General features: G+C 33.1%; 1 protein-coding gene across 1 annotated transcript in view; it reads left to right on the top strand.

The window, feature by feature from the left end:
* The window catches only part of LOC127715835 (uncharacterized), a 61,910-nt gene that overhangs the window by 19,009 nt on the left and 15,527 nt on the right, over positions 1 to 27,374 (top strand). The window contains exon 2 of the mRNA XM_052221969.1: positions 14,402 to 15,462. Within this exon, the coding sequence (XP_052077929.1) occupies positions 14,504 to 15,462 (959 nt within the window). The 5' untranslated portion in view covers positions 14,402 to 14,503. The remainder of the gene's footprint in view (positions 1 to 14,401; positions 15,463 to 27,374) is intronic.

Raw genomic sequence — 27,374 nt, 5'->3', positions numbered from 1 at the left:
CCAATATACTCCCAGTTAGCATGAATGGACTGCTGTAACTATAGGGTAATACTTGAATGACAAAGAAAAACAGCCTGGTCAATGTTCACCTCTCAAGGTCGTTTTAAAATCGGAAAATAGACGGAAAATTAACATTTTTCAGTGGGGGTGGGTTCAAACCCACGAGAAAATATATTAACACATCTTTCTGCTGTTTCTATTTTAGTAGAAGGATATGTAACATTGTTCTCTGTGATTGCCTTAATTGTGCCTATTAGGACATAACGGGCAACTTGGTTTATCTTTCAGTGTATCTGTTCCAAATGGTTTCATCGAAATTATTTCACAAAGTTGTTCTTTATCGTCACGCTCCAAAATTTATCGTTAACGTCAAAAACAGTTAAAAAATACCGTTTTCGTTATTTGGCAAAATACCTCCATTACGACACTCTTTCAAACATTTCTGTGTTGCCTTCATAAATGGTTCGAATTGTCTTTTAACTGGCCCGAGTTGTCTTCAAGAGTGGCCCGGGATGTCTGAAGATTGTTTCGAGTTGATTTGGTCTGACTTGTCTTTATAAAAATAAGAAGATGTGGTATGATTGTCAGTGAGACAACTCTCCACAAGAGACCAAATGACATAGAAATTAACAACTGTAGGTCACCGTACGGCCTTCAACAATTAGCAAAACCCATACCGCAAAGTCAGCTATAAAAGGCCCCGAAATGCCAAATGTAATACCATTCAAACGAGAAAACTAACGGCCTCATTTATGTACAAAATAATGAACGAAAAACAAATATGTCACACAGCAACAAACAACAACCACTGAATTACAGGCTCCTGACTTGGGACAGGCACATACAGAATGTGGCGGGGTTAAACTTGTTTGAAGTCGCCAACCATCCCCCTAACCTAGGACAGTGGTGTAACAGTACAACATAAGAACAATCTATAAAAATCAGTTGAAAAAGGCTGAACTCATCAGATGAATACAAATAGAAATACATCTAACAAAAACACAGAGTGGACGTGGACGGGTACTTATACACCCCCACAACAAAAGACACTTAAAGTACAGATCTGAGAGTACTCGCAGTTACTGACAGCTAGTTCAAAGACAATTACAAATAATAAAAAAACAATCATGCATCTAAGACTAAAATACCAATCAGTACACATCAAACATCCAATGGATTTAGTGTAAAGACGTCGTAAACAGTCATAGAAAAACATGACCTTGTACAATGCCAAGATACAGGTATCAACAGATTGTAGAGCCATTAAGGAGCATATGTATATAAAAATAATATTTAGTTTGATTTTAATATACTGATAACAAAATCAATATTAATACCAATAAAAACAATATTCAAAGATCTAATTACAATGTTGAGTTGGTAACCTTTTAGAATAAGTTTATTCAACGGATCGATAAGTGTACCCGGATCGTTTCTAAATTTCCGGGCTCGTTAAACAACATCTCCGTAAAAATGAGGATATGTGCTATCCCGTTTGAAATAAGTTTTCTACAGGTACAACACAACTTCAAAAACAAATCTTCATCTCTATGGAAGAATTTAGTAAAGGTTTTGTGTAGTTTGTGGTAACGAAAACCCTGACTTAATAATTAACCAGTAATAAAATTGAGAATGGAAATTGGGAATGTGTCAAAGAGACAACAACCCGACCATAGAACAGACAACAGCAGAAGGTCACCAACAGGTCTTCAATGCAGCGAGAAATTCCCGCATCCGGAGGCGTCCTTCAGCTGGCCCCTCAACAAATATATATACTAGTTCAGTGATAATGAACGCCATACTAAACTCCAAATTGTACGCAAGAAACTAAAATTAAAAATAATACAAGACTAACAAAGGCTAGGGGCTCCTGACTTGGGACAGGCGCAAAAATGTGGCGGGGTTAAACATGTTTATGAGATCTCAACCCTCCCCCTATACCTCGAGCCAATGTAGAAAAGTAAACGCATAACAATACGCACATTAAAATTCAGTTCAAGAGAAGTCCGAGTCTGATGTCAGAAGATGTAACCAAAGAAAATAAACAAAATGACAATAATACATAAATAACAACAGACTACTAGCAGTTAACTGACATGCCAGCTCCAGACTTCAATTAAACTGATTGAAAGATTATGTATTCATCATATGAATATCAGGCACAATCCTTCCCGTTAGGGGTTTAGTATCATACCATCATAACATATATGAAAAGAACATAACCCGTGTCATGCCAACAACTGGTTTTTAAATAAATGTGTTTAGTGCCGATGCAAAGACCCTATAAGTGAATCAATATTAACGCCAAAATATGGAATCTTTAATGACCTGACAACAGTATCGTAACTATATCCCTTCTTAATAAGTCTATTTAAAGGTTTTGTTAGCTTCAGAGGTGAATACTGACATTTTTGTGCTTTATAAAGAATATTTCCATAAAAAATTGGATGTGAAATACCTGAACGTATAAGAAGTCTGCATGTTGAGCTATATTTACGAATGATGTCCTTATACCGATGATAAAATTTAGTAAATGTTTTGACTAGTTTGTGATATCGAAAACCCTGGTGTAATAATTTTTCAGTAATACATAAATTTCTCTCGTTAAAATCTAAAACATTGTTACATAAACGAGCGAATCGTACAAGTTGAGATATATAAACACCGTAAGATGGTGACAAGGGAACGTCACCATCTAAAAATGGATAATTAACGATAGGAAATGAAAAATCATCTCTTTTATCATATATTTTAGTATTAAGCTTTCCATTAATGATATAGATATCAAGATCGAGGAAAGGGCAGTGGTCGTTGTTAGTAATAGCTTTATTTAAAGTAAGTAATACATAGATTACGTTCATTGAAATCCAAAACGTCACAACAGACACGGGCATAGCGAACGAGTTGTAATATGTAAACACCGTAAGATGGTGCCAAAGGAACATCCCCGTCCATAACGGTAAGTGTTGTTGATTTTATCAATTAAATGCAATTTAGACGGGTCTTTACTGAGTTTGGTCATAAACTGTGATTCATGACAATACAAGAACAAGTCTGAAAAGAGCGCATTTTTTTATCATTTAAATCAAAACTTATACTCTTTAGAACTGAAAAAAACAAATCCAAATGAAAAGAACTAAATTCTACCATTGTAGCGAACATGCGTTTGGTATTCTAAATTATAACCTTGGGATCTCTGATGAGTGTTTTTCTACGAATAAAAATGTTTTAAATAGAAATTGATACCTAAACTAGAAAATGCTGCCATGTTGATAAAAAGGTAACGCGGTCTATTTTTTTTTATATTTTGAAACCACCCTAAATATGTTGTATGAAAAATGATTTATTTGCAATTGTTTTGTCGTAGGAAAGATTTCAACTTCATCACTTGTAATTCCTGGTTTAATAGTTTCCTTGTAAGCAGCAACCCTCTATTAAGGAAACAATGATAGGAAATGCAAGCTATGGAATATCGTATCAACTGGGAGATATATACTCCATATGCAGCGCTTGGAATGCTGCTTCATAGAAATTTCACAATTCGGAAGGTGATTTGATATCAAACATGCGGTTTTCTTTAAATTAGTAATCCCTTATTAGAACACACATTGTATGTACCGAATTGTTGAATTACATTGTTGAATTACACTGACTTGATTGTACACATGCGTAATCCAGAATAGTTGATTATATGGAAAATTTAATTTCAAGGTTGAAAAAAATAAGGGTTCCATTACATATCCAAATACAAAATGGTATGATTGCCAATGAGACAACTCGAGACCAAATGTTATATTCAAGACGGGTCCTCTGAATCTACAAAAACAAGGCGAAACGAACAAAATTGCTTAGATAACGACAAATTTATTTCTTTGGTTATGGTTGGACTTTTGAGCAAGAGGTTTTGTGTGGACAGAATGATCATGTTCACCCGTTATAAGGCTGGACTACTTATTTCATTTTTTCGTCGAAAAAATATTTTTCGTTGTGTACACACCTATTTCTTTTTTGAAATCGTATGTGCACCTGAATGTAGAGATAATTCATTTTCAGCATGTCTAGGGCAATGAGTTACTGATGTTCAGTTCTAGACACCATCACGTTCATTTCATTCAACATGCCCATCACAAAATATAGAATGGTCCTTCCCTAGCTAATAGAACTTCTCTGAATCCGCTCAATTGTTACTTTTGTTTTCTGTGGATGATATAAAAAAAATCTTCTTAAAACCAAATACATTGTGTGTTCTGCAAAATATATTTTTTTATCGTGTATTTTACCTTGTGTTCACATTTTCTCCAAATATAGCTCAAATAATTCTTAGCTCAAATAATTCTTTTCGGGCAATAACTGATAAAGAAAGCTGATTCACAATTTCAGCAATGTTAACCCATTGGTAAATCTTATCTTTAAGCTTATTTAAGCTGTTACAGTATATTGCCTCTCTTTACCTATTAAAATTTTCGAGAACGGCAAAGAAATTAATGACAATTTCAGTAATGTCAACGTATTTTAACTCTTTCCTCGTTGATCTGTTTTTCTGAAAGTATATCTCTGTCTATCATAGTTCTTAAAAGAAAACATAAACACAGAAAGAGAGAAAAATCATTAAAAATTGATGTTTTTAAAACAATAGAATAGAACCCAATTCATACGATGCCACGGCAAAATGTAGTTTTCAAAACAAAAGCATAACTATTTTTTTACAATGCCATTATAAAATGTACTTTCTAAAACAATATCTTAACTTAGCCTATTCTATGCCTTTACAAAGTGAAGTTTTTTTTTTTTAACAGTTTATTTATTTATTTATCTATTTATTTATTTATTTAATGGTAATTTGTCGCACCTGGGATTTACATGAATAATACAGTCTTTTGGTCCCAGGTTGTCTTTTCCTGCATTTTTTTTAAATATCAAAGACCACTAGCTAATTTTATTTTTACAAGTAACCATTATTTTTATTAAAATGCTTATTGTATTTCGATACTATGCGAATAAAAGTCTTTAATGTGTTCATCAAAAGAAACATTTTGTTTCATGTGTATAACAGGAGTGATTTTTATTGTACAGTGTGCAAATGATTATTTGTTTTACTTAGAAATACAATCTTCATATTATAACGATAAAATATTAATATAATTTGCACTAGAATGGACATGTATATGTACTGTACTGATTTTTTTGTTTTTTGTGATTTATATCTTTTATTTCAAATCACCTGGATACATAAACACTAAGCAGTCCAGGGCAGCTGACAGAGGGGTCCCTGCCTTTTTTTTACATATCCCATTTGCTACTAGCCAATGTGCACTTATAAAGAAACACAATCTGTGGCGAGTAAAATACTATTACAAAAAAAGTAATACAATAATGTAGTATGTAATATAAATATGTATAGAATATAACCTATAAAATTAACTTATATTAATAATGGCGATTGTTGGTAAATGAAGGTGCATAAACAATACACTAGTTCAAAGTGTGCCTTTTGTATTCAAATGATAACTATAGCTATAATATTTGGCCATCTTTTATACAATATAGTTTTTCATTTGTTTAAATATCTGACTTTTAATCCGATGAGTAAAGCTGCACTCGCTTTCTAACTGGTTTTTATACGACCGCAAAAAAATTTTTGTGGTCGTATATTGGTATGACGTTGCCGTCGTCGTCGTCGTCGTCCGGCGTCGTCGTCGTCGTCGTCGTCCGGCGTCGTCGTCGTCGTCGTCGTCCGGCGTCGTCCGGCGTCGTCCGAAGACACATTGGTTTTCGCACTCTAACTTTAGTTTAAGTGAATGGATCTTTATGAAATTTTACCACAAGGTTCAATATCACAAAAGGAAGGTTGGGATTGATTTTGGGGGTTATGGTAATAACAGTAAAGGAATTAGGGGCCAAAAAGGGGCCAAAAATAAGCGTTTTTGTAACTTCCAGACATAACTTGTGTGTTAGTGTATGGATCTCTCTGACATTGTACCACAAGGTTCCATATCACTAAAGGAATGCTGGGATTGATTTTGGGGGTAATTGCCTCAAAATTTTAGGAATTAGGGGCCAAAAAAGGGGCAAAAAAACAAGCATTTTTCTAGTTTCATGACAATAACTTGTGTGTAAGTGTATGGATCTTTCTGAAATTGTACTACAAGGTTCCATATCACAAAGGGAAAGCTGGGTTTGAGTTTGGGGGTAATTGCCTTAAACGTTTAGGAATTTGGGGCCAAAAAGGGGCCAAAAAACACATTTTTTTCTAGTTTCCAGACAATAACTTGTGTTCAAGTGTATGGATCTCTCTGAAATTGTACTGCAAGGTACCATACCACAAAGGGAAGGCTGGGATTGAGTTTGGGGGTGATGAATCATAATGGGGGTTCAAAAAATTTTGGGGGGGGATTTATTTTTTTTTCCTTTTTTTTTCTTTTTTTCCTTTTTTGTTTCTTTTAAAATTTTCCATTTTAAGTTGGTTATTTCTGATTTATATTTAAAATCAAATAATAATGATATGGTAGGAGATACACACCAAACAGGATGTGTAAATTATTATATAATAAGTATTGTGCAATAGCAAGAAATTTTCAATTGCACAGTATTGCACAATAGCAAGAAATCTTCAATTGCACAGTATTGCGCAATAGCAAGAAATCTTCAATTGCACAGTATTGCGCAATAGCAAGAAATATCCAATAGCACAATATTGCGCAATAGCAAGAAATTGTCAATTGTACAGTATTGCGAAATAGCAAGAAATATTTAATAGCACAGGATTGTGCAAAAGAAGATACTTCCTATAAATTGCTTATTTCTTGACCAATTTCAATGGGGTTTTATTCTTGATTTCATGGGGTTCTTTAATATGCTGAATCTAACCGTGTATTTAGTTTTTGGATTTTGGGCCCCGTTTTTAAATTGGTCCACATTGAGGTCCAAAGGGTCCAAAATTAAACTTTGTTTGATTTCATCAAAAATTGAATTATTGGGGTTCTTTGATATGCCGAATCTAACTGTGTATTTAGATTCTTAAATTTTGGTTCCTTTTTCAAATTGGTCTACATTAAGGTCCAAAGGGCCAAAATCAAACTTAGTTTGATTTTAACAAAAATTGAATTCTTAGGGTTCTTTGATATGCTGAATCTAAACATGTATTTAGATTTTTGATTATGGGCCCAGTTTTCAAGTTGGTCCAAATCGGGGTCCAAAATTAAACTTTGTTTGATTTCAACAAAAATTGAATATATGGGGTTCTTTGATATGCTGAATCTAACCATGTATTTAGATTTTTGATTTTTGGGCCCCGTTATCAACTTTGTCCACATTGAGGTCAAAAGGGTCCAAAATTAAACTTTGTTTGATTTCATCAAAAATTGAATTATTGGGGTTCTTTGATATGCCGAATCTAACCGTGTATTTAGATTCTTAATTTTTGGTTCCGTTTTCAAATTGGTCTACATTAAGGCCCAAAGGGTCCAAAATTAAACTTAGTTTGATTTTAACAAAAATTGAATTCTTAGGGTTCTTTGATATGCTGAATCTAAACATGTATTTAGATTTTTGATTATGGGCCCAGTTTTCAAGTTGGTCCAAATCGGGGTCCAAAATTAAACTTTGTTTGATTTCAACAAAAATTGAATATATGGGGTTCTTTGATATGCTGAATCTAACCATGTATTTAGATTTTTGATTTTTGAGCCCCGTTATTAACTTTGTCCACATTGAGGTCAAAAGGGTCCAAAATTAATCTTTGTTTGATTTCATCAAAAATTGAATTCTTGGGGTTCTTTGATATGCTGAATCTAACCATGTATTTAGATTTTGGATATTGGACCATAATAGGTGAATGTCCAATTTAAAATTTTTAAGTTCTTAGACCACATTCAATCTGTGTTAGAAACCTATGCTGTGTCAAATATTTAATCACAATCCAAATCCAAAGCTGTATCAAGCTTGAATGTTGTGTCCATACTTCCCCCAACTGTTCAGGGTTCGACCTCTGCGGTCGTATCAAGCTGCGCCCTGCGGAGCATTTTATTATAGTTTGTTCTTAGACTGTACTGTTACACCACTGTCCCATGTAAAAGAGGGGGGTGGCACAAGCAAACATGTTAAACCCCGCCATATTCTGTATGTGCATGTCCCAAGTAAGGATCCTGTTATTCAGTGGTTGTCGTTTGTTTGTTGCTGTATATCATATTTGTTTTTCGTTTATTGTTTTGTACATGAATCAGGTCGTTAGTTTTCTCGTTTGAATTGTTTAACATTTGTCATTTCGGGACATTTTTTAGCTTACTATGCGTTATGGATTTAACTCATTGTTGTAGGCCGTATGGTGACCTATAGTTGTTAATTTCTACGTCAGTTGGTCTCTGGTGGAGAGTTGTCTCATTGGCAATCTTACCACATCTGTTTATTTTTATAAAATCATAGCCACTTAATACTCCCCATCCCATCACATATTATTTTCAACGCTTTTGTCTACATAAATTTGTCATGAACTGTAAAATATTGTTTGTTCCATAAGAATACAATCTTCTTAAAAGGATTTAAAGAAATAAAATTTATCTATACTAGGGACAGTTAGTTGGTATAAAACGATTGACGTGAATGTATGCGATGTACAGTTACTCCATAAATAAACGGAAAAGACCAGACACAGTATTTATCATAGAAATCCAAAGAAGTCGTAAAATAGGTTTGCATCGTATATTTAAAATATATTAGTAATGAACTTCTAGTTGCAGTTCAAGGATTTTAAAAAGGGTGGGGTATCATGACAACGTTAGGAGTGAGTGGCATTTGAAAATTGTATGCATTCACCATAAATGTAGCTGCGGCCGACCACCCCCACCCCCCCCAATTTTACCCCTTACCCCCCCCCCCCCAAATACTAAAAGAAAAAAAAGAAAGAAATAGATATAAAAATCCGCTTCTGACTTCATAGGTTTAAGCCCGGTAAAAATAATATAAAAATTGAAGGTAAATCAATCATTTACAAATCTATAACTGTTTCAGATGATTCCTTCAATTTCATTGCGATTCAATTGAATAGGTATTTGTGAAGAAGAGAGTATGCCTGACACTTTTCCTTGGCTCCTTTTTTTGTTGTTGTTGTTAGCACTGAACTATACATCCTATATAAGTTTTGAAGAACTTTTATGTTATCGTTTGAATTTTGATCTACATATGAAATTCATTAAAAAAAATCAAAATTCTCTACTCTATAGATTTTCATATTAAAATGGAGTTTAAAATATGTCATAATAAATGCACCGTATCAAATGCATATATAAGAACTGTTACGCTTCGCATGCTATGTTGTGTAGAGACAAGCATCATAAATCTAAGTTAGAAGACAAATTTAAAAAAAAAACAATTCTAAAAGCTTTCTTTGACACATTTTATACTAGTTACTTCATTACAAGTTTAAATTAGATTTTCTAAAAGATAGATAAGAACCGTTTGTATTGTAGTAAATTTAATTCATTTGAAATCTGTATTCAAATACGCTGTTGGAGATAACTAAGCGTCAATAAAATACAAAAATTTTGTATTTTATAAATTAGTGCCGTCGTCATCAAATAGTCTCATTATTCCGATATTCAAAAAGACTAGTTTCATTGTTATTACAACAAAAAGATCATAATAACATGACAGAGTGTTTTGTTTCAGTATGTGCAAAAAGCCAATTTTAGACAAGGTACCCCTATAAGCCTGGAAATATCGTGGCTAGTTAAATATGTAAACATTGATAAATTTCAATTCCTTTGGTATACTTTCTTTCAATCATTTTTTTTTGTTGCTACGAATTGAAATATAAATTATCAAATGATATTTTAGGCGAGCTTTTATATCCTTCCATGCATTTCGTATTTTTGTACTTTTATATTTCTGGAACGTTTTCAGTCGAATATCTATTTTAACTGACTGGTTAAACTAGCTAAGTGAACTAGTTTTCAGTAACTGCGCGAGTACTCTTATTTCTGTGTTTTTTGTATGTTGTTTATTTATGTTAGTTGTTTTTGTGCCTTGCATCGATCTTTTGAGTTAAGCCAATTGCAACTGATTAAACAGCTTGTTCTTATGTTATGATGTTACACCACTGTCCCACGTTAGGAGAAAAAAGGGGGTGGGGGTGGAGTATGAGCGCTCACAAACATGTTTTGTGCCTTTCCCAAGTCAGGAGCCTGTAGTTCAGTGGTTGTCGTCGGTTCATGTCTGTCATATTTGTTTTTTGTAAACTGTTCTGTTATAAATCAGGCCGTTAGTTTTCTCATTTGATTTTTTTTTCATATTTTCACGTCGGTGCCTTTAAATATATAGCCAACTATACGGTATTGTGCTTCTCATTGTTGAAGGCCGTATGTTGGCCTATAATTGCTTACGTTCACTTCATTTGAACGCTGGTGGATAGTTGTCTCATTGGCAATCATACCTTTTATATTTAAGGAAACAATGATAGGAAATGCAAGCTATGGAATATCGTATCAACTGGGAGATATATACTCCATATGCAGCGCTTGGAATGCTGCTTCATAGAAATTTCACAATTCGGAAGGTGAAATCATTTCTTTTGTCGAAAGGTTTTGTTATCAATCGAACCTTATTGTCAAGATATAAAGGCAAGACACGAGTTAGACTTAACCCTATCTGTTGTATCTTTTATTTCATGTTCGACGAGATAGTAGCAGCTCAACATAGTTACCAAACTTTGAATTATTTAGTTTAAGAACATCATCTATATAGCGGAACGTGAAGTGAAAGAATAAGGCTAGCTGCTTTTCAATCTGCCTAGGAAGGTCCTGTTTGAAGTTTGCTTCATATGAACAAAGGAACAAGTCGGTAGGAAGAGGAGTAAATTTGGTTCACATAGGAATGCCGATTATTTGTTGAAAAGCACGTTCCCAAACGTAACACATTATGTTGTTAATCATGAAATCAAGCATCTTGCTAATGTCAGTTTCAGAAAAATATATGTTTGAATCAGAATGGTTTTTTCTATGCAAAGTACCATTTATCCCTTCTTAAGACAAGATAATTATATAGATAGATCTACGTTAGCCATTCTTTTTTATGAATCAAAAAATTTTCTATTTCTTTTATTGTATTTTATCCCTGCCCTCTTCTATGGTTTTACTAAGAATTCTTATATCATTCTCTGTTTGCCTTTTATTAGGTCCGGGGACACAGTTATCGTCCTTTGACAAATAGAGTCTTTAGTGCAGACAGTGTATAACTTGCGCACATTATATATATATATATTCTATGCTTAAAATAGTAAGTACGGAGGTGAAATTACATGTATAAACAATTTGGAGTAATTTTTATACGACCCCGTCGTCAGCGTCGTCGTCGTCCGAGTTTAAGTGTATGGATCTCTATGAAATTTAAGAAAAAAGGTTCAAAACCACAAAAGGAAGGCAATTTTTTTGAGGGGGTCAATATTTTCCTCAAGATTTAAGAATTTGTCAATTTTCCAAAGAAAAATTGGGAGTCACAATTTATTTTGCTAATTCTTTGTAAATAGTCTGAAAACAGATTTATTGCACAACAGCACAGTGTATTGCACAAAAGCAAGAAATCTTCAATTGAATATAAATTCAAATCATATAACCAATTTCAAGTTCTTTGGCTGCATTTATTCTGTGTCAGAAACCTATAATGTGTCAAATATTTAATTACAATCCAAATTCAGACCTGTATCAAGCTTGAATATTGTGTCCACTTTTGCCCCAACTGTTCAGGGTTGGACCTCTGTGGTTGTATCCATCTGCGCTCGGCGAAGTAGTTTATTACATGTAGGTAAAGTAGTGATCTGGTCCAGTTTGAAAAGGTCAAAAGTTAGTATGCCTAGATCTGAAGCTGTCAAACTGTTTTATACACTCCCTCTACATAAAATTGTCCTTTATTTCAGTGACAGTCTACCCAGTTTTTGGTGGGGTTCGTGTTGCTTAGTCTTTAGTTTTCTATGTTGTGTCATCTGTACTATTATTTGTCTGTTTGTCTTTTTATTTTTGGCCATGGCGTTGTCAGTTTGTTTTCGATCTATGAGTTTGACTGTCCCTCTGGTATCTTTCGTCCCTCTTCTATAGACTTTTCCATAATTTTGATATAATTTATCCCAATACTAATGCACTACACTGTAAAAATCTTTTTTGGATAGAGCAGGTGCGAGTTTTTAAATTTGCGTTTTCTGTCTGAAATAAATGCACTACTATATAACTGTTTTCTCGGACCAGTGTTTGTTACATGTCTGTTTTGTTTTGCTAACGTCACACTGTCGGGCTGTTCAATATAGTTTTTGTAAGAATTCTTCAACTGCTTAATAAATTGCTTACATATTCCGTTATTGTAATCCTTATTCAATGTTATGACTTTCGGCCTAATTTAATTTTTTCATTACCCTTAATAAATCATGATTTTACAAAATGGCAAGAAAACAAAACACACCACTCCTTCAAGGATATTCACGTGCTCCAAAAACCTGATTCCAAATATAAATTTAACCGCCGTCAAACGAAATTCCCCTTCTAAATTTAGCACTTTTTTACAATTGTGTCAAAGGTGACAATGCTGCTGCAGCCAGATTATCAAATAAAAATGCACTTGGATATCCACAAATATTCCCGTGCAATGCCAATAAATGACTAATCTGCTCTAGATTATCTTCTAATAATACTGTTAGGTCAACGTTGAATGGGAGAGCTATTTTGCTTTCCCTTTCCTGTGACATTACATGAAAAACTCAAAGCCTCATTTATCTGGTTACTTGAACAAAGCTAAAGTGTGGTATACAATATGTAGGACAAACAGTACGGGAATTTTTTAGACGAACACAGGAACTTCTATACCGCTTCCGAAAACCTAAGAAATTCAAGTATAAGTTACCAACATTTAGGTAAACACAATCACAATATTAAATTTATAAGATTCCAACCACTCGAAACGACACAGAAACAAGAGCAATCGCATAAACAATTTGAAGATTCCCGTAAAATTATCGAACTGTCTTGGATTAAACGACTGTAGACAATAGCGACAATATACTTGGACAATGGAACATATCTAAAACTCCTTCTATTGATATCATCAATATTGTTGATAAAAGACAACGTAATAATAGGTCTCATGGCAAACGTATCTATTGAAATCAACGAATTAAACATCGTTTAAATTATACACTTGGTGATCTATCTATATTTAAAAACAATGGTAGGCATCAATTATTATGTAGACTGGGTCAAATACCAATAAGTAAATTACATGATATTTTTAAGGAGTGTGACGCAATCTCGTTCTTCAGCCCACTCTATGAATATTCGCGTATAATTACAGCTTTTTGCCACCATAGGCTGTTCCCGCGTATCGATAAACCTGAAGATCATAAACGGCATTTTCTGAAAATTAAATATATTAACAAAGGTATTGATTTCATCAACTTATCGAGTATATTTAATGATTCTGCCATTCAAAACTTTATACTTACCTATTTTGATAACACAGAACCACCTATTATTTCGTATACATACAAAAACCCAGCAGAAGTTTTATTTTTAATTATACGCCAGTAACATCAGTCGTCAATGTAGAAAATAATACTCCTCTAACTTTAGACTGTGAATCGTAGAATTTTAGATATGATCCCTATGGCCACGTTATTACGGAGACCTCAATATCGTTCAAGACCGAGAGGTTAAAAACTTTTTGAAAAACAAAATGAAAAAGGGACCAAAATATCGTCCTCCATCTAAAATAGATTGGAAACGTTGTCGTCAGGTCACAAAAGACGCTCTTTCATCGTATTGTAAAAATTTATGTAAACGGGAAAAATCTGATAAAATATTTCTTGATTCTCATTTAAATAAAAGTATAAATGTTTTGGATATTCGAATATCACATATTGAAAATAATTCAGAAATAAATAAAAGAGTACATAATACTCATGTTTTTAGAATAAGAAACAAACTTCAAGTACTTTCAAAGAGGTTTGTGTTTGTACCGGCCGACAAAGCAGCCAACAATGTGGTGGTGGTATGCCCATTGTTTGCTTTTCCTATGAAAAAAGACCAAAGGCGGGATTGTAGAGTGCAAAAACTAAAAAAAAAATCATTCAGTAAACGCACTCCTCTTGAAATAACAGACTTAAACTCACTCGAAGATCAAAGGAAAAATAATCATTCATGTTACAATTTTGGATATAAACGTGTTTCACCTGTTCAAAAAAAGGTCAAAGTCAAAATACAGGCAACTTAAAATATATGCACAAAATAGCGGTATACCGATATCAGTAACAGCTGTTTTAATATAGAATTACATACAGTACATTAATCCAATAATTACAATGAACATCTCCCAATTGATATTAGAATATATTTGATACCTTTATTTGTGAATTATTTTATAATTACAGTCTTTATGGAATAATTGTATGTGGACATTTCCAGTACCAAATTAAGTTGATATATATATAAATAATACGATAGATGGGATATTTAGGAAACGTCAACGTAAGATGATTCATTTCCTTAGAAAGGCAATTATGTGTCCAGTGAAATATTCAACAATAGTGTCTTCAGTGTTACGTAGAGAAATTGTCAATATGTATGTACATAAGTGGAATACAAGAGGAATAAAAACAACGTTGTTTATTTTTTTCATTGTGATTTTATTGATATTTATGAATTCATATATCAAACCTGTTCGATTCATATTTGTTCATCAAAGTGTAAACAGTACGTGCCTTTTACCAGACATTGATCCTTTTGACAAATCAGTCATGAAGTATATATGGCATCCAAAGCCAATTGTTTGCGAACCATCTCCGTCCATTGTTTATATTGACAAGATGGGAAAACTACAACTGAACAGAAGTGAAGTTTCAAAGAATAACAACCCTTTCGATTGTTTTTATCGTTTGATTGAACGTTCCGGTGACAATGATGTAACACTATCACAGGAAGTCAAGTTTTTACGTCCAGTGTATATTCCTTCAGATTATGTAAATGTTAAATGTTTCGATGATCACAGACTTCTGTATGATACTGTTCTGCATAATGTTGACTATAAAACAGTTCGGAAGAGTAAAGAAATATTAAAAGAAAATGAACAATGCTTTAGTGTATTGATATTTGGACTTGATTCAGTGTCGCGATTGGCTGCACAGCGGAAACTACCTAAAACTATGAACTTAATCAAAAAGCTTAATGGATACACTTTCAAAGGCTACACAAGTATTGCAGCAATCACATATCCAAACCTGATTGCATCATTGACCGGAAAAACTGCGTACAGCAATGAACTACCGAAGTTAGACCCTAGGAAAGAATTCACCGATAATTACCCTTTTATATGGAAAAACTTTTCCCAAAAAGGATATGTTACAATGTTCAGTGAAGATTTCCCAGAAATAAGCATGTTTAATTATATGCAAAAGGGTTTTATAGATTCTCCGGTAGATCATTACCTTAGACCGTACTACGTAGCAAGGAAAAAATTGCACCCAGTGCAATCGAATTTGGACCAAGTGTTTATGTTCCTGGAAGATAAAGATATTAAAATGAGAAAATATTCATCTCTTTGTTATAAAAGTCGTCCAAAACATGCAATACATATAGATCACTATAAAAACTTTGTATCAACTTATAAAGGATATCGGAAATTTGGATTGTCATGGTTAACAGAGATAGGGCATGATTATATGAATTTCTTAGAACTTGCCGATGATGATATAGAACAAATGATTCAATATTTTTATAAAGAAGGACTTTTCAAGAATACAATTTTTATTTTGTTTGGAGATCATGGTCCTAGGACGGATGAAATTCGAAATACAGCCATTGGAAGAATAGAAGAGCGTATGCCATGGTTAAGCATTGTTATTCCTAAACAAATTAAGAAGAAATACCCTCATATACATACAAATTTAAAAGACAACGAAAATAAGTTAACGTCACCATTTGATTTGCATGAAACTTTCGTGGACATACTTAATGAAAATTTTACGTTTTCTGAGGAAGTTATGAAAAGACCGTATCCGAGAGGGATAAGTCTTTTAAGGGAGATACCAAAAGATAGGTCATGTTCTGACGCTGCTATAGCAGAACATTTTTGTGCATGTTATACATCACACAACGTGTCAGTAAATACTCGTATGATAAATATAGGAAAGTTTATTGTGAATTCAATTAACATTAAACTTGCACAATTTAAAGACAAATGCTCAAATTTATCTTTGTATCAAGTTAAAGAAGCCCAGGAAATCAAAACGGGTTTAGAACACAGAGAAGACTTTAGTAGAAAGACTTTGTTGAATCTGTTTTATCAACCAGAGGTTGAATCCGAACAACGTTACGTTGTTTTAATCGAAACTATCCCTGGTCATTCCTTATTTGAAGGTACAGTTAGTAGCAAAAACAATGAACTGACGCTTCTAGGTGACGTTAGTCGAACCAATAGATATAATAACCAATCACATTGTATATCCTTTAAAACTATGAAACATTTGTGTTACTGTAAAGATTTAACATTGTGAAATCAATGAACTATAAGTAATATGGGATCAATAACCGTTTGGTTATCATTTATAATGTAGAGGTTTTATATTTTTCAGACAATCATAAAACAGAATAAAACTGTGTAGAAATACTTTTGTTGAAGTAGCATTTTTATAGGAAACGATTAAACATTGTTTTATTGTTAGTACACATCGTCTAGGTATAAGTGTAGATACATATGACGTGAACAAATAAGTAAATTATTAATTCTTTTGACAACTGAATTTTAGTTCAACTCATCAGAGGTGCATTCAGGTGTATTATACATAACGTATGGGTTTAATGGGTAGTAATCACAAGAGTAAAGTGCCAAGCATTTCGTCAAATTGTTTTGGTTTGGTTTAATTTGTTTTTTAGCAGCCAACTTTTCTTTTTTATTTTAATCGATGCCTGAAACAGAATAGTATACTGATATGATAAATAGATAAATAAAAGAAAAGGATAAAACTTTAGGTAAGCGGGTTTTTTGTCATTTGAAGCAATGACAAATATATCGTCTTATTGTTTGCTTTCAGATTGTTTTCAATTCTCGTAACACTCATCTTATTGGTTGATATAATTTCAACATTTGGTTGCGATATTGTTCATATTCACTGGTAAAAATTATATATGTGTGTTTTATGCATTTATTTATTAGTTTTATGATTCTTGAACTATATTTCATATCTATTAGCACGTTAAATTTATATTCTTAATTTTAACATAAACAGTCTGAGAAAAGAATGATGTTGTGCAATTCTGTCATTTTATTTTTGCAATTTTGTCGTCCCAACATCAATGAACATAATACTGACAGGATGTAGAAACGTAATTTATAGCAATACGTATTTAGTTATGTTTTAATTTATCAAAAACAAAATAAATATAAGTACTGATTAAAACAATATTCATAGATATGAATACGGTGTCTGAAATTTTAAGAATAAGTTTATTCACAGGATCTACTTTTTGTCTCTTTGGTTTTATCACCTCTTCAATTTTTAAATAAGGCTTAGATTTACAAATATTTTGGCCTCAAGAATCACTGACGAGATATTTATTGTCAACATGCTCATCTGGAGCAGTAAAATTGGCACCTTTAACGTTAAAAATAGGATGTAATACACCGTTTTAATAAGATTTCTACAGCTATAGTAAAACTTTAAATAAAAATATTTGTATTTGTGAAACAAACATCACCGCCCAAAACAGGAAAATTAAAAATAATAAAATCGTGTCTTTTGTCGTAAATTATTAATTTGATTTTCCCCTGTGAAAATGAAATATCAAAATTTCGAAAAGGACAACTATTGTTATTAATATTAGATTTATTTAAATCGAGTTCCCTTTGTCAAATTTGTCCAGCAATATAATCAAATTCTTGATCATAAAGAGTAAAAATATAATCAAGCTAAGGAAAAGTCTTATTAATGATAAGACGTATCTTTACTGAGTTTTTCAAGTTGCAGTTTTTTTTTAGATTTTTCATAAATAAATCATGGAGAGGTTTACTTGTTTAATTCAAACACCCATTTGGAATGTACCAATGTCGCCAAATGATTTTATTTTGAATTAGAAAATTAGTTCACAGAAGTAAATAGTCAACTTTTTTTTCACTAATTTTTCTGTAGAGTTAATATATAGTTTTAATCATTGAAAGGAAAATGTATTTCCACATTTAGAACACATATATGATTACGTTAAAACATCTTTTATGTATACAAGTTTTTTTAAATCTAGTCTAAAACTAAAGGAAAAGCAAGAGTATATTTAAGAGAAAATACAAATTATATCTACATATATATGCATTTAAGAGGACAGAAAACACCATGATCAAATGTAAAAAAATCGAAAAGATAGGTATACCGTTTAAGCAATGCTTTAATCGTTTTATAAAACATATACCTTCTGTAATTTAAAAATATTCGTTCTATTAGCACTACTGTAACAACAGCCCATGAAAAGGCCGTGAAATGTCTGTGAAATATCACAGGGCCGTGAAAATCCCGTGAAAATACCCCGTGACTTTTGTAAAAAAAATATTTCTAAAGGCCGTGAAAAATATTTGATGTTAGAAAAAGACCGTGAAATTTCAATATCCCGTGAAAAGGCCGTGATAATTTGTCCTTTCATGCTTAATAAAAAATATCACGGCCTTTTCACTGGTTGTTGAAACCAGTGAAAAGGCCGTGATATTTTTTCATGTCAATTTTTTCTTATCCTAATTCAGATTTAAAACATCGCATGTGATTATTGTAATATGGTTTAATTATTTCCACTCACATTTTTCTAAATATCCTATAAACTTGTCATTATAAATATATGTCTGTTTAAATATTATTATATGCAATACTACTGTACAGGACTGACTTTTCAATGGAACCATTCATTGTTATAATTAATGACTTTGTGCCAATAAATATTTTGTATTTAAAGAAAAGTATTTTGCTTCTCGTCTGTACATTATTATAAACAATGTAAACATTAATTTTAATTGGAACCGAAACATGTAAAAACGAGAACTTCCCGTAATATCAGACCGTATCCGGATTCGTGTTTCTTTTAGAGTAATTGTAACATTTCCGCAGGCTAGGTAGGAAATTTGAGAGACGCCGAAGGTCGATTAATATTTACTTTATAGATGCAAGACGAGTGACAGCAAGTTTGAGGTAAGTTAAGTTATTAATATTTTATTCTTTTATGCATCATATCACCAAAATGTTGATGACGTTTGTGAGCATTTCCATTGGCATTGAACTGATTTTCACTTAATTTGCAGAAACCGCGCAAAAATGCATGTGATATATTCACTTATATTTGAGGTTGTTGCACATGATTCCTTTAATCATTTTGGTTAATGTTTTCTAAGACTTACCGGATCCTTTAAATACGATTACGGTTTTGTTTTGTTTATGTATTTGGGGAAAAAAAAGGGGGGGGGTCCTTTTCCCCCACACTGGCCACATAAAAAAAAGACATTTACGTACAGTACACTACGTAGACATAGACATAGATAATTGGAAATGATTATAATAGCAATAAGTATCTCTGAAATGGAGTTCACTCTGATAATCAGAGGCGTAACCCCCTTTTGAATGTGTCGGGAGCTATTTAAGTATTTTCTGACTTGGCCGTCGGGACACAGAGTTCAAAAGGGATTAATCAGAGGCGTAGCAGGGAAAGTATTTAATATTTTTACGGCAAAATGTCCTTTCTAGAAGGGTTTGTGCCATATCATAAGAATAATTGGTATGGCAATGAGGTGTTTAAAAAATAATTGGTATGGCGAATGTGCCTGCAGTAAAAGTTGCTACGCCCCTGGCCCCCTGTAAAATAAATAGCTGTGACTCATTACGGCCACTTAGTCTAGACAAGTTTGACTTTAGCCATACATATTATTACTTCAAAGAAACATTTAAATTTAATAGTCTGTCTTAAAAGTGTCTTTAGTCTTTAAAAAAATCTAAAAAAAATAATATAAGATGAAATACAGAACTTTGTTAACTAATGATGCCATATATATTGGATAGGGGGCAGATTTTCTGGAAAATGGTATGAAAATATGGGAAAACCTATGCATGTTTCCAAGTGGCTGTTCTGTTTCAATGATGTTTTTTAGTATTTTTCATACCATTTTCACCTCCAGTATGAAAATCTGCCCCCTATTCAATATGGGGTCATTAACCGTGAAGTCGTGTATTGCATGGAATAATATTGTAGCTGTTTTAAGTACATTTATGAACATAAATGCCAAAAATTAATTTGAATATAAAAATAGTTTTTTTATATACATGTATAATATATGTAATGTTTCTTTTATATTTATTCTAGGAATAAAGAGCAAAAGGATATAGCAGTCTTTATATAAAATAGTTCAGAAATCCAGTTGGAAAGAAGAGCTTTTCAGTTAAAAGTATTTCCTGGGAATTAACAGGAACTTCTATAAATGTTTTTCTGGAATAGTTATTCAAAAGGGCAGTGAACATGGTGAAGTGAAGGATTACATTAGACAAATATTGCTGAAGTGGTAAAATCAGACCCAAGAGATGTACAAAATTTCTACAATACATGTTACAGCTGACTTTAGCTACTTAATCACATTGACATTTGTGTGCTTTTATGTTTTCTTTACATACATGTAATTACTACAGTTCTATTAAAATTAATATTTTTATTCTTTGTCACAATTATTACTAAAAAAAATACATCATTTTAATATGGTTTTTCATAGTCTCACTTGCATTGTACTTAAATAAGTTGGCTGTAGATGTTTACACTAGGTTTTCAGGCATTTCACTTCACTTGATTAAAACAGCATTTAAATTTTATGTTAAATTATGGCCTGATAAATACATTTAACATTTTACAGGAGTTTTCACAATCAGTGAATGGCTGTTTATCACAGTAGTACATGTACATTTCACGGTCTTTTCACAATGGGCACATAATTTATCACGACTTTTTCACGGTGTACATTTTTGTTTTTCACAGGGTTTCTACGGTCTCTTTACCCAAGTTTTCACGGCCTTTTCACGACAAATAAAGGCATATACTGTACTATATCTACATTTCACGGTCTTTTCACAATGGGCACATAATGCATTATCACGACTTTTTCACGGTGTACATTTTTTTTTCACAGGGTTTCTACGGTCTTTTCACCCAAGTTTTCAGGTGGCACCTCTTCACGGCCTTTTCACAGCCTTTTCATGACAGTCATTCCACGGTATTGTCACGGATAAGTTTCACGGCCCACCGTAAATTAACCGTGACAAACACTGTAAAAATCACCAGCATTTTTACGGATATTTTCACGGCCAATCTACGGGGCATTGTTCCAGTAGTGTAGGTAATTTTGTAAACAAGGAGTGTCCTGTTTGGTTGAAAATTGTAGGGTGTGATATCTCATGTCTTACTTTATCCAAAATTATACGGTTGGTAGGACTTTAATAAACTAAACGTGCATTTCTCTTTTTGGTTTAACATTGTATCATGTCATATGAGGTTTAAGCTTTACCGACTCATAAAATAATTGGTCATTAGGTATTGGTATTTGTATTAGCGCATTTGTTTCTAACATAAACGATGTAAACGATTACGCGCGTAGTCGTTTAATCCATTTGTTTCTTACATTTTTTGGTCAACGTTGACATCGTTCACATTAACGATGTACGCGCAAAATCGCGTAGTCGTTGATCGTTAATCGTTGAGACGTATAAACGATACATTTGTTTCTGCATCTGTCGTTTAAATAATTACGAGCACCTGTTGTTTTTTTAAAGTCCTGGTCATTCATTTCCCGCTTTTTTACCGGTTTGTTTACAGTGCGTGCATGTAGCCTATTTCTGTGTCACTACGCCGGGTCGATAAAGGTCATTAAATGATGTATTTATTTCTACCAGCTTAACTTCTACTAAACGATAGTCATCGATGACAAAATGTCGGGTTAGAAACAAATGCACTCAAAAAGTTGAACCAAATTTTAGATTTAACCCTTTAGCCCCCAATCCCGCCTGTAGGCGTGATGGCGACAACCATTTTTTTATGGCCCGTATGACCCTCCATACCTTTTTTGAACTGCTCCAGCTGAACTGTCATGATAGCAGGGACTTCAACCAAGCAGTTCATGGTCCATAAACTCTTCTCAGATGTCTGTTCATGAAAATATGGCACTTTGAAAGCCGTTTAAGAGTTCAAAATCGGAAAAACGTGAAAAGTAGCCAAAATCAGGTAGGGGTGGGCATCTTTTGATGGCCACTACGTAACTGGTAGTGACTGTAGATATAAACTATTATCATAAATGCATGCATAGGTAGTACAGGAACACAACGAGGTATAATATGGCCAATAGGAATCTAGTCTGTAAAATCTAGGTCACCGTTTTGTCAAAAATCCGTAAAAACGGACATTTAGACAGACCTGACTTGACAATAATAATTCCCCAGCAAGACACTTAAGTCCAATATACTCCCAGTTAGCATGAATGGACTGCTGTAACTATAGGGTAATACTTGAATGACAAAAAAAAACAGCCTGGTCAATGTTCACCTCTCAAGGTCGTTTTAAAATCGGAAAATAGACGGAAAATTAACATTTTTCAGTGGGGGTGGGTTCAAACCCACGAGAAAATATATTAACACATCTTTCTGCTGTTTCTATTTTAGTAGAAGGATATGTAACATTGTTCTCTGTGATTGCCTTAATTGTGCCTATTAGGACATAACGGGCAACTTGGTTTATCTTTCAGTGTATCTGTTCCAAATGGTTTCATCGAAATTATTTCACAAAGTTGTTCTTTATCGTCACGCTCCAAAATTTATCGTTAACGTCAAAAACAGTTAAAAAATACCGTTTTCGTTATTTGGCAAAATACCTCCATTACGACACTCTTTCAAACATTTCTGTGTTGCCTTCATAAATGGTTCGAATTGTCTTTTAAACTGGCCCGAGTTGTCTTCAAGAGTGGCCCGGGATGTCTGAAGATTGTTTCGAGTTGATTTGGTCTGACTTGTCTTTATAAAAATAAGAAGATGTGGTATGATTGTCAGTGAGACAACTCTCCACAAGAGACCAAATGACATAGAAATTAACAACTGTAGGTCACCGTACGGCCTTCAACAATTAGCAAAACCCATACCGCAAAGTCAGCTATAAAAGGCCCCGAAATGCCAAATGTAATACCATTCAAACGAGAAAACTAACGGCCTCATTTATGTACAAAATAATGAACGAAAAACAAAAATGTCACACAGCAACAAACAACAACCACTGAATTACAGGCTCCTGACTTGGGACAGGCACATACAGAATGTGGCGGGGTTAAACTTGTTTGAAGTCGCCAACCATCCCCCTAACCTAGGACAGTGGTGTAACAGTACAACATAAGAACAATCTATAAAAATCAGTTGAAAAAGGCTGAACTCATCAGATGAATACAAATAGAAATACATCTAACAAAAACACAGAGTGGACGTGGACGGGTACTTATACACCCCCACAACAAAAAGACACTAAAAGTACAGATCTGAGAGTACTCGCAGTTACTGACAGCTAGTTCAAAGACAATTACAACTAATAAAAAAACAATCATGCATCTAAGACTAAAATACCAATCAGTACACATCAAACATCCAATGGATTTAGTGTAAAGACGTCGTAAACAGTCATAGAAAAACATGACCTTGTACAATGCCAAGATACAGGTATCAACAGATTGTAGAGCCATTAAGGAGCATATGTATATAAAAATAATATTTAGTTTGATTTTAATATACTGATAACAAAATCAATATAAATACCAATAAAAACAATATTCAAAGATCTAATTAAAATGTTGAGTTGGTAACCTTTTAGAATAAGTTTATTCAACGGATCGATAAGTTTACCCGGATCGTTTCTAAATTTCCGGGCTCGGTAAACAACATCTCCGTAAAAATGAGGATATGTGCTATCCCGTTTGAAATAAGTTTTCTACAGGTACAACACAACTTCAAAAACAAATCTTCATCTCTATGGAAGAATTTAGTAAAGGTTTTGTGTAGTTTGTGGTAACGAAATCCCTGACTTAATAATTAACCAGTAATAAAATTGAGAATGGAAATGGGGAATGTGTCAAAGAGACAACAACCCGACCATAGAACAGACAACAGCAGAAGGTCACCAACAGGTCTTCAATGCAGCGAGAAATTCCCGCACCCGGAGGCGTCCTTCAGCTGGCCCCTCAACAAATATATATACTAGTTCAGTGATAATGAACGCCATACTAAACTCCAAATTGTACACAAGAAACTAAAATTAAAAATAATACAAGACTAACAAAGGTTAGGGGCTCCTGACTTGGGACAGGCGCAAAAATGTGGCGGGGTTAAACATGTTTATGAGATCTCAACCCTCCCCCTATACCTCGAGCCAATGTAGAAAAGTAAACGCATAACAATACGCACATTAAAATTCAGTTCAAGAGAAGTCCGAGTCTGATGTCAGAAGATGTAACCAAAGAAAATAAACAAAATGACAATAATACATAAATAACAACAGACTACTAGCAGTTAACTGACATGCCAGCTCCAGACTTCAATTAAACTGATTGAAAGATTATGTATTCATCATATGAATATCAGGCACAATCCTTCCCGTTAGGGGTTTAGTATCATACCATCATAACATATATGAGAAGAACATAACCCGTGTCATGCCAACAACTGGTTTTTAAATAAATGTGTTTAGTGCCGATGCAAAGACCCTATAAGTGAATCAATATTAACGCCGAAATATGCAATCTTTAATGACCTGACAACAGTATCGTAACTATATCCCTTCTTAATAAGTCTATTTAAAGGTTTTGTTAGCTTCAGAGGTGAATACTGACATTTTTGTGCTTTATAAAGAATATTTCCATAAAAAATTGGATGTGAAATACCTGAACGTATAAGAAGTCTGCATGTTGAGCTATATTTACGAATGATGTCCTTATACCGATGATAAAATTTAGTAAATGTTTAGACTAGTTTGTGATATCGAAAACCCTGGTGTAATAATTTTTCAGTAATACATAAATTTCTCTCGTTAAAATCTAAACATTGTTACATAAACGAGCGAATCGTACAAGTTGAGATATATAAACACCGTAAGATGGTGACAAGGGAACGTCACCATCTAAAAATGGATAATTAACGATGGGAAATGAAAAATCATCTCTTTTATCATATATTTTAGTATTAAGCTTTCCATTAATGATATAGATATCAAGATCGAGGAAAGGGCAGTGGTCATTGTTAGTATTAGCTTTATTTAAAGTAAGTAATACATAGATTACGTTCATTGAAATCCAAAACGTCACAACAGACACGGGCATAGCGAACGAGTTGTAATATGTAAACACCGTAAGATGGTGCCAAAGGAACATCCCCGTCCATAACGGTAAGTGTTGTTGATTTTATCAATTAAATGCAATTTAGACGGGTCTTTACTGAGTTTGGTCATAAACTGTGATTCATGACAGTACAAGAACAAGTCTGAAAAGAGCGCATTTTTTTATCATTTAAATCAAAACTTATACTCTTTAGAACTGAAAAAAACAAATCCAAATGAAAAGAACTAAATTCTACCATTGTAGCGAACATGCGTTTGGTATTCTAAATTATAACCTTGGGATCTCTGATGAGTGTTTTTCTACGAATAAAAATGTTTTAAATAGAAATTGATACCTAAACTAGAAAATGCTGCCATGTTGATAAAAAGGTAACGCGGTTGTTTTAAATGTATCATATCTATTTTCTGGTCCATAAATAAAATATTTCACTCATCTTCCTCAAACTTGTGTTTGTTTATATGTGCAACATGAATCCTCCATTCATATAGAGAAATAACGGATGTTCTCGCACATGCAGTATTTGGCAAACCTTCAGTTTATAAGCTGACCGTAAGATAATAAATAGAATGTATAGAAAGAAGAAAAAATAATTTGATTATACAAGTGTATTTACTTAAATATGTGTGAAAAATTAATGGTGGCTCATTCAGGAGGCAAACAATTATAGGGTCTATTTTTTTTTATATTTTGAAACCACCCTAACTATGTTGTATGAAAAATGATTTATTTGCAATTGTTTTGTCGTAGGAAAGATTTCAACTTCATCACTTGTAATTCCTGGTTTAATAGTTTCTTTGTAAGCAGCAACCCTCTATTAAGGAAACAATGATAGGAAATGCAAGCTATGGAATATCGTATCAATTGGGAGATATATACTCCATATGCAGCGCTTGGAATGCTGCTTCATAGAAATTTCACAATTCGGAAGGTGAAATCATTTCTTTTGTCGAAAGGTTTTGTTATCAATCGAACCTTATTATCAAGATATAAAGGCAAGACACGAGTTAGGCTTAACCGTATCTGTTGTATCTTTTATTTCATGTTCGACGAGATAGTAGCAGCTCAACATAGTTACCAAACTTTGAATTATTTAGTTTGAGAACATCATCTATATATCGGAACGTGAAGTTAAAGAATAAGGCTAGCTGCTTTTCAATCTGCCTAGGAAGGTCCTATTTGAAGTTTGCTTCATATGAACAAAGGAACAAGTCGGCAAGAAGAGGAGTAAACTTGGCTCACATAGGAATGCTGATTATTTGTTGAAAAGCACGTCCCCAAACGTAACACATTATGTTGTTAATCATGAAATCAATCATCTTGCTAATGTCAGTTTCAGAAAAATATATGTTTGAATCAGAATGTTTTTTTCTATACAAAGTACCATTTATCCCTTCTTAAGACAAGATAATTATATAGATAGATCTACGTTAGCCATTCTTTTTTATGAATCAAAAAATGTTCTATTTCTTTTACTGTATTTTATCCCTGCCCTCTTCTATGGTTTTACTAAGAATTCTTATATCATTCTCTATTTGCCTTTTATTAGGTCCGGGATTTGGAGTAATTTTTATACGACCCCGTCGTCAGCGTCGTCGTCGTCCGAAGACATTTGGTTTCCGAACAATAACTTTTGTTTAAGTGTATGATATCTATGAAGTTTAAGAAAAAGGTTGAAAACCACAAAAGGAAGGCAATTTTTTGTAGGGAGTCAATATTTTTTCCTCAAGATTTAAGAATTTGTCAATTTTCCATAGAAAAATCGGGGGTCACAATTTATTTTGCTAATTCTTTGTATATAGTCTGAAAACAGATTTACTAAGTATTGCGCAACAGCACAGTGTATTGCACAAAAGCATGAAATCTTCAATTGAATATAAATTCAAATCATATAACCAATTTCAAGTTCTTTGACTACATTTATTCTGTGTCAGAAACCTATAATGTGTCAAATATTTAATTACAATCCAAATTCAGACCTG

Source organism: Mytilus californianus, unplaced genomic scaffold, assembly GCF_021869535.1.
Source record: "Mytilus californianus isolate M0D057914Y unplaced genomic scaffold, xbMytCali1.0.p SCAF_9, whole genome shotgun sequence".
NCBI classification, from domain to species: domain Eukaryota; kingdom Metazoa; phylum Mollusca; class Bivalvia; order Mytilida; family Mytilidae; genus Mytilus; species Mytilus californianus.
This window is presented reverse-complemented; position numbering and strand designations above follow the sequence as displayed.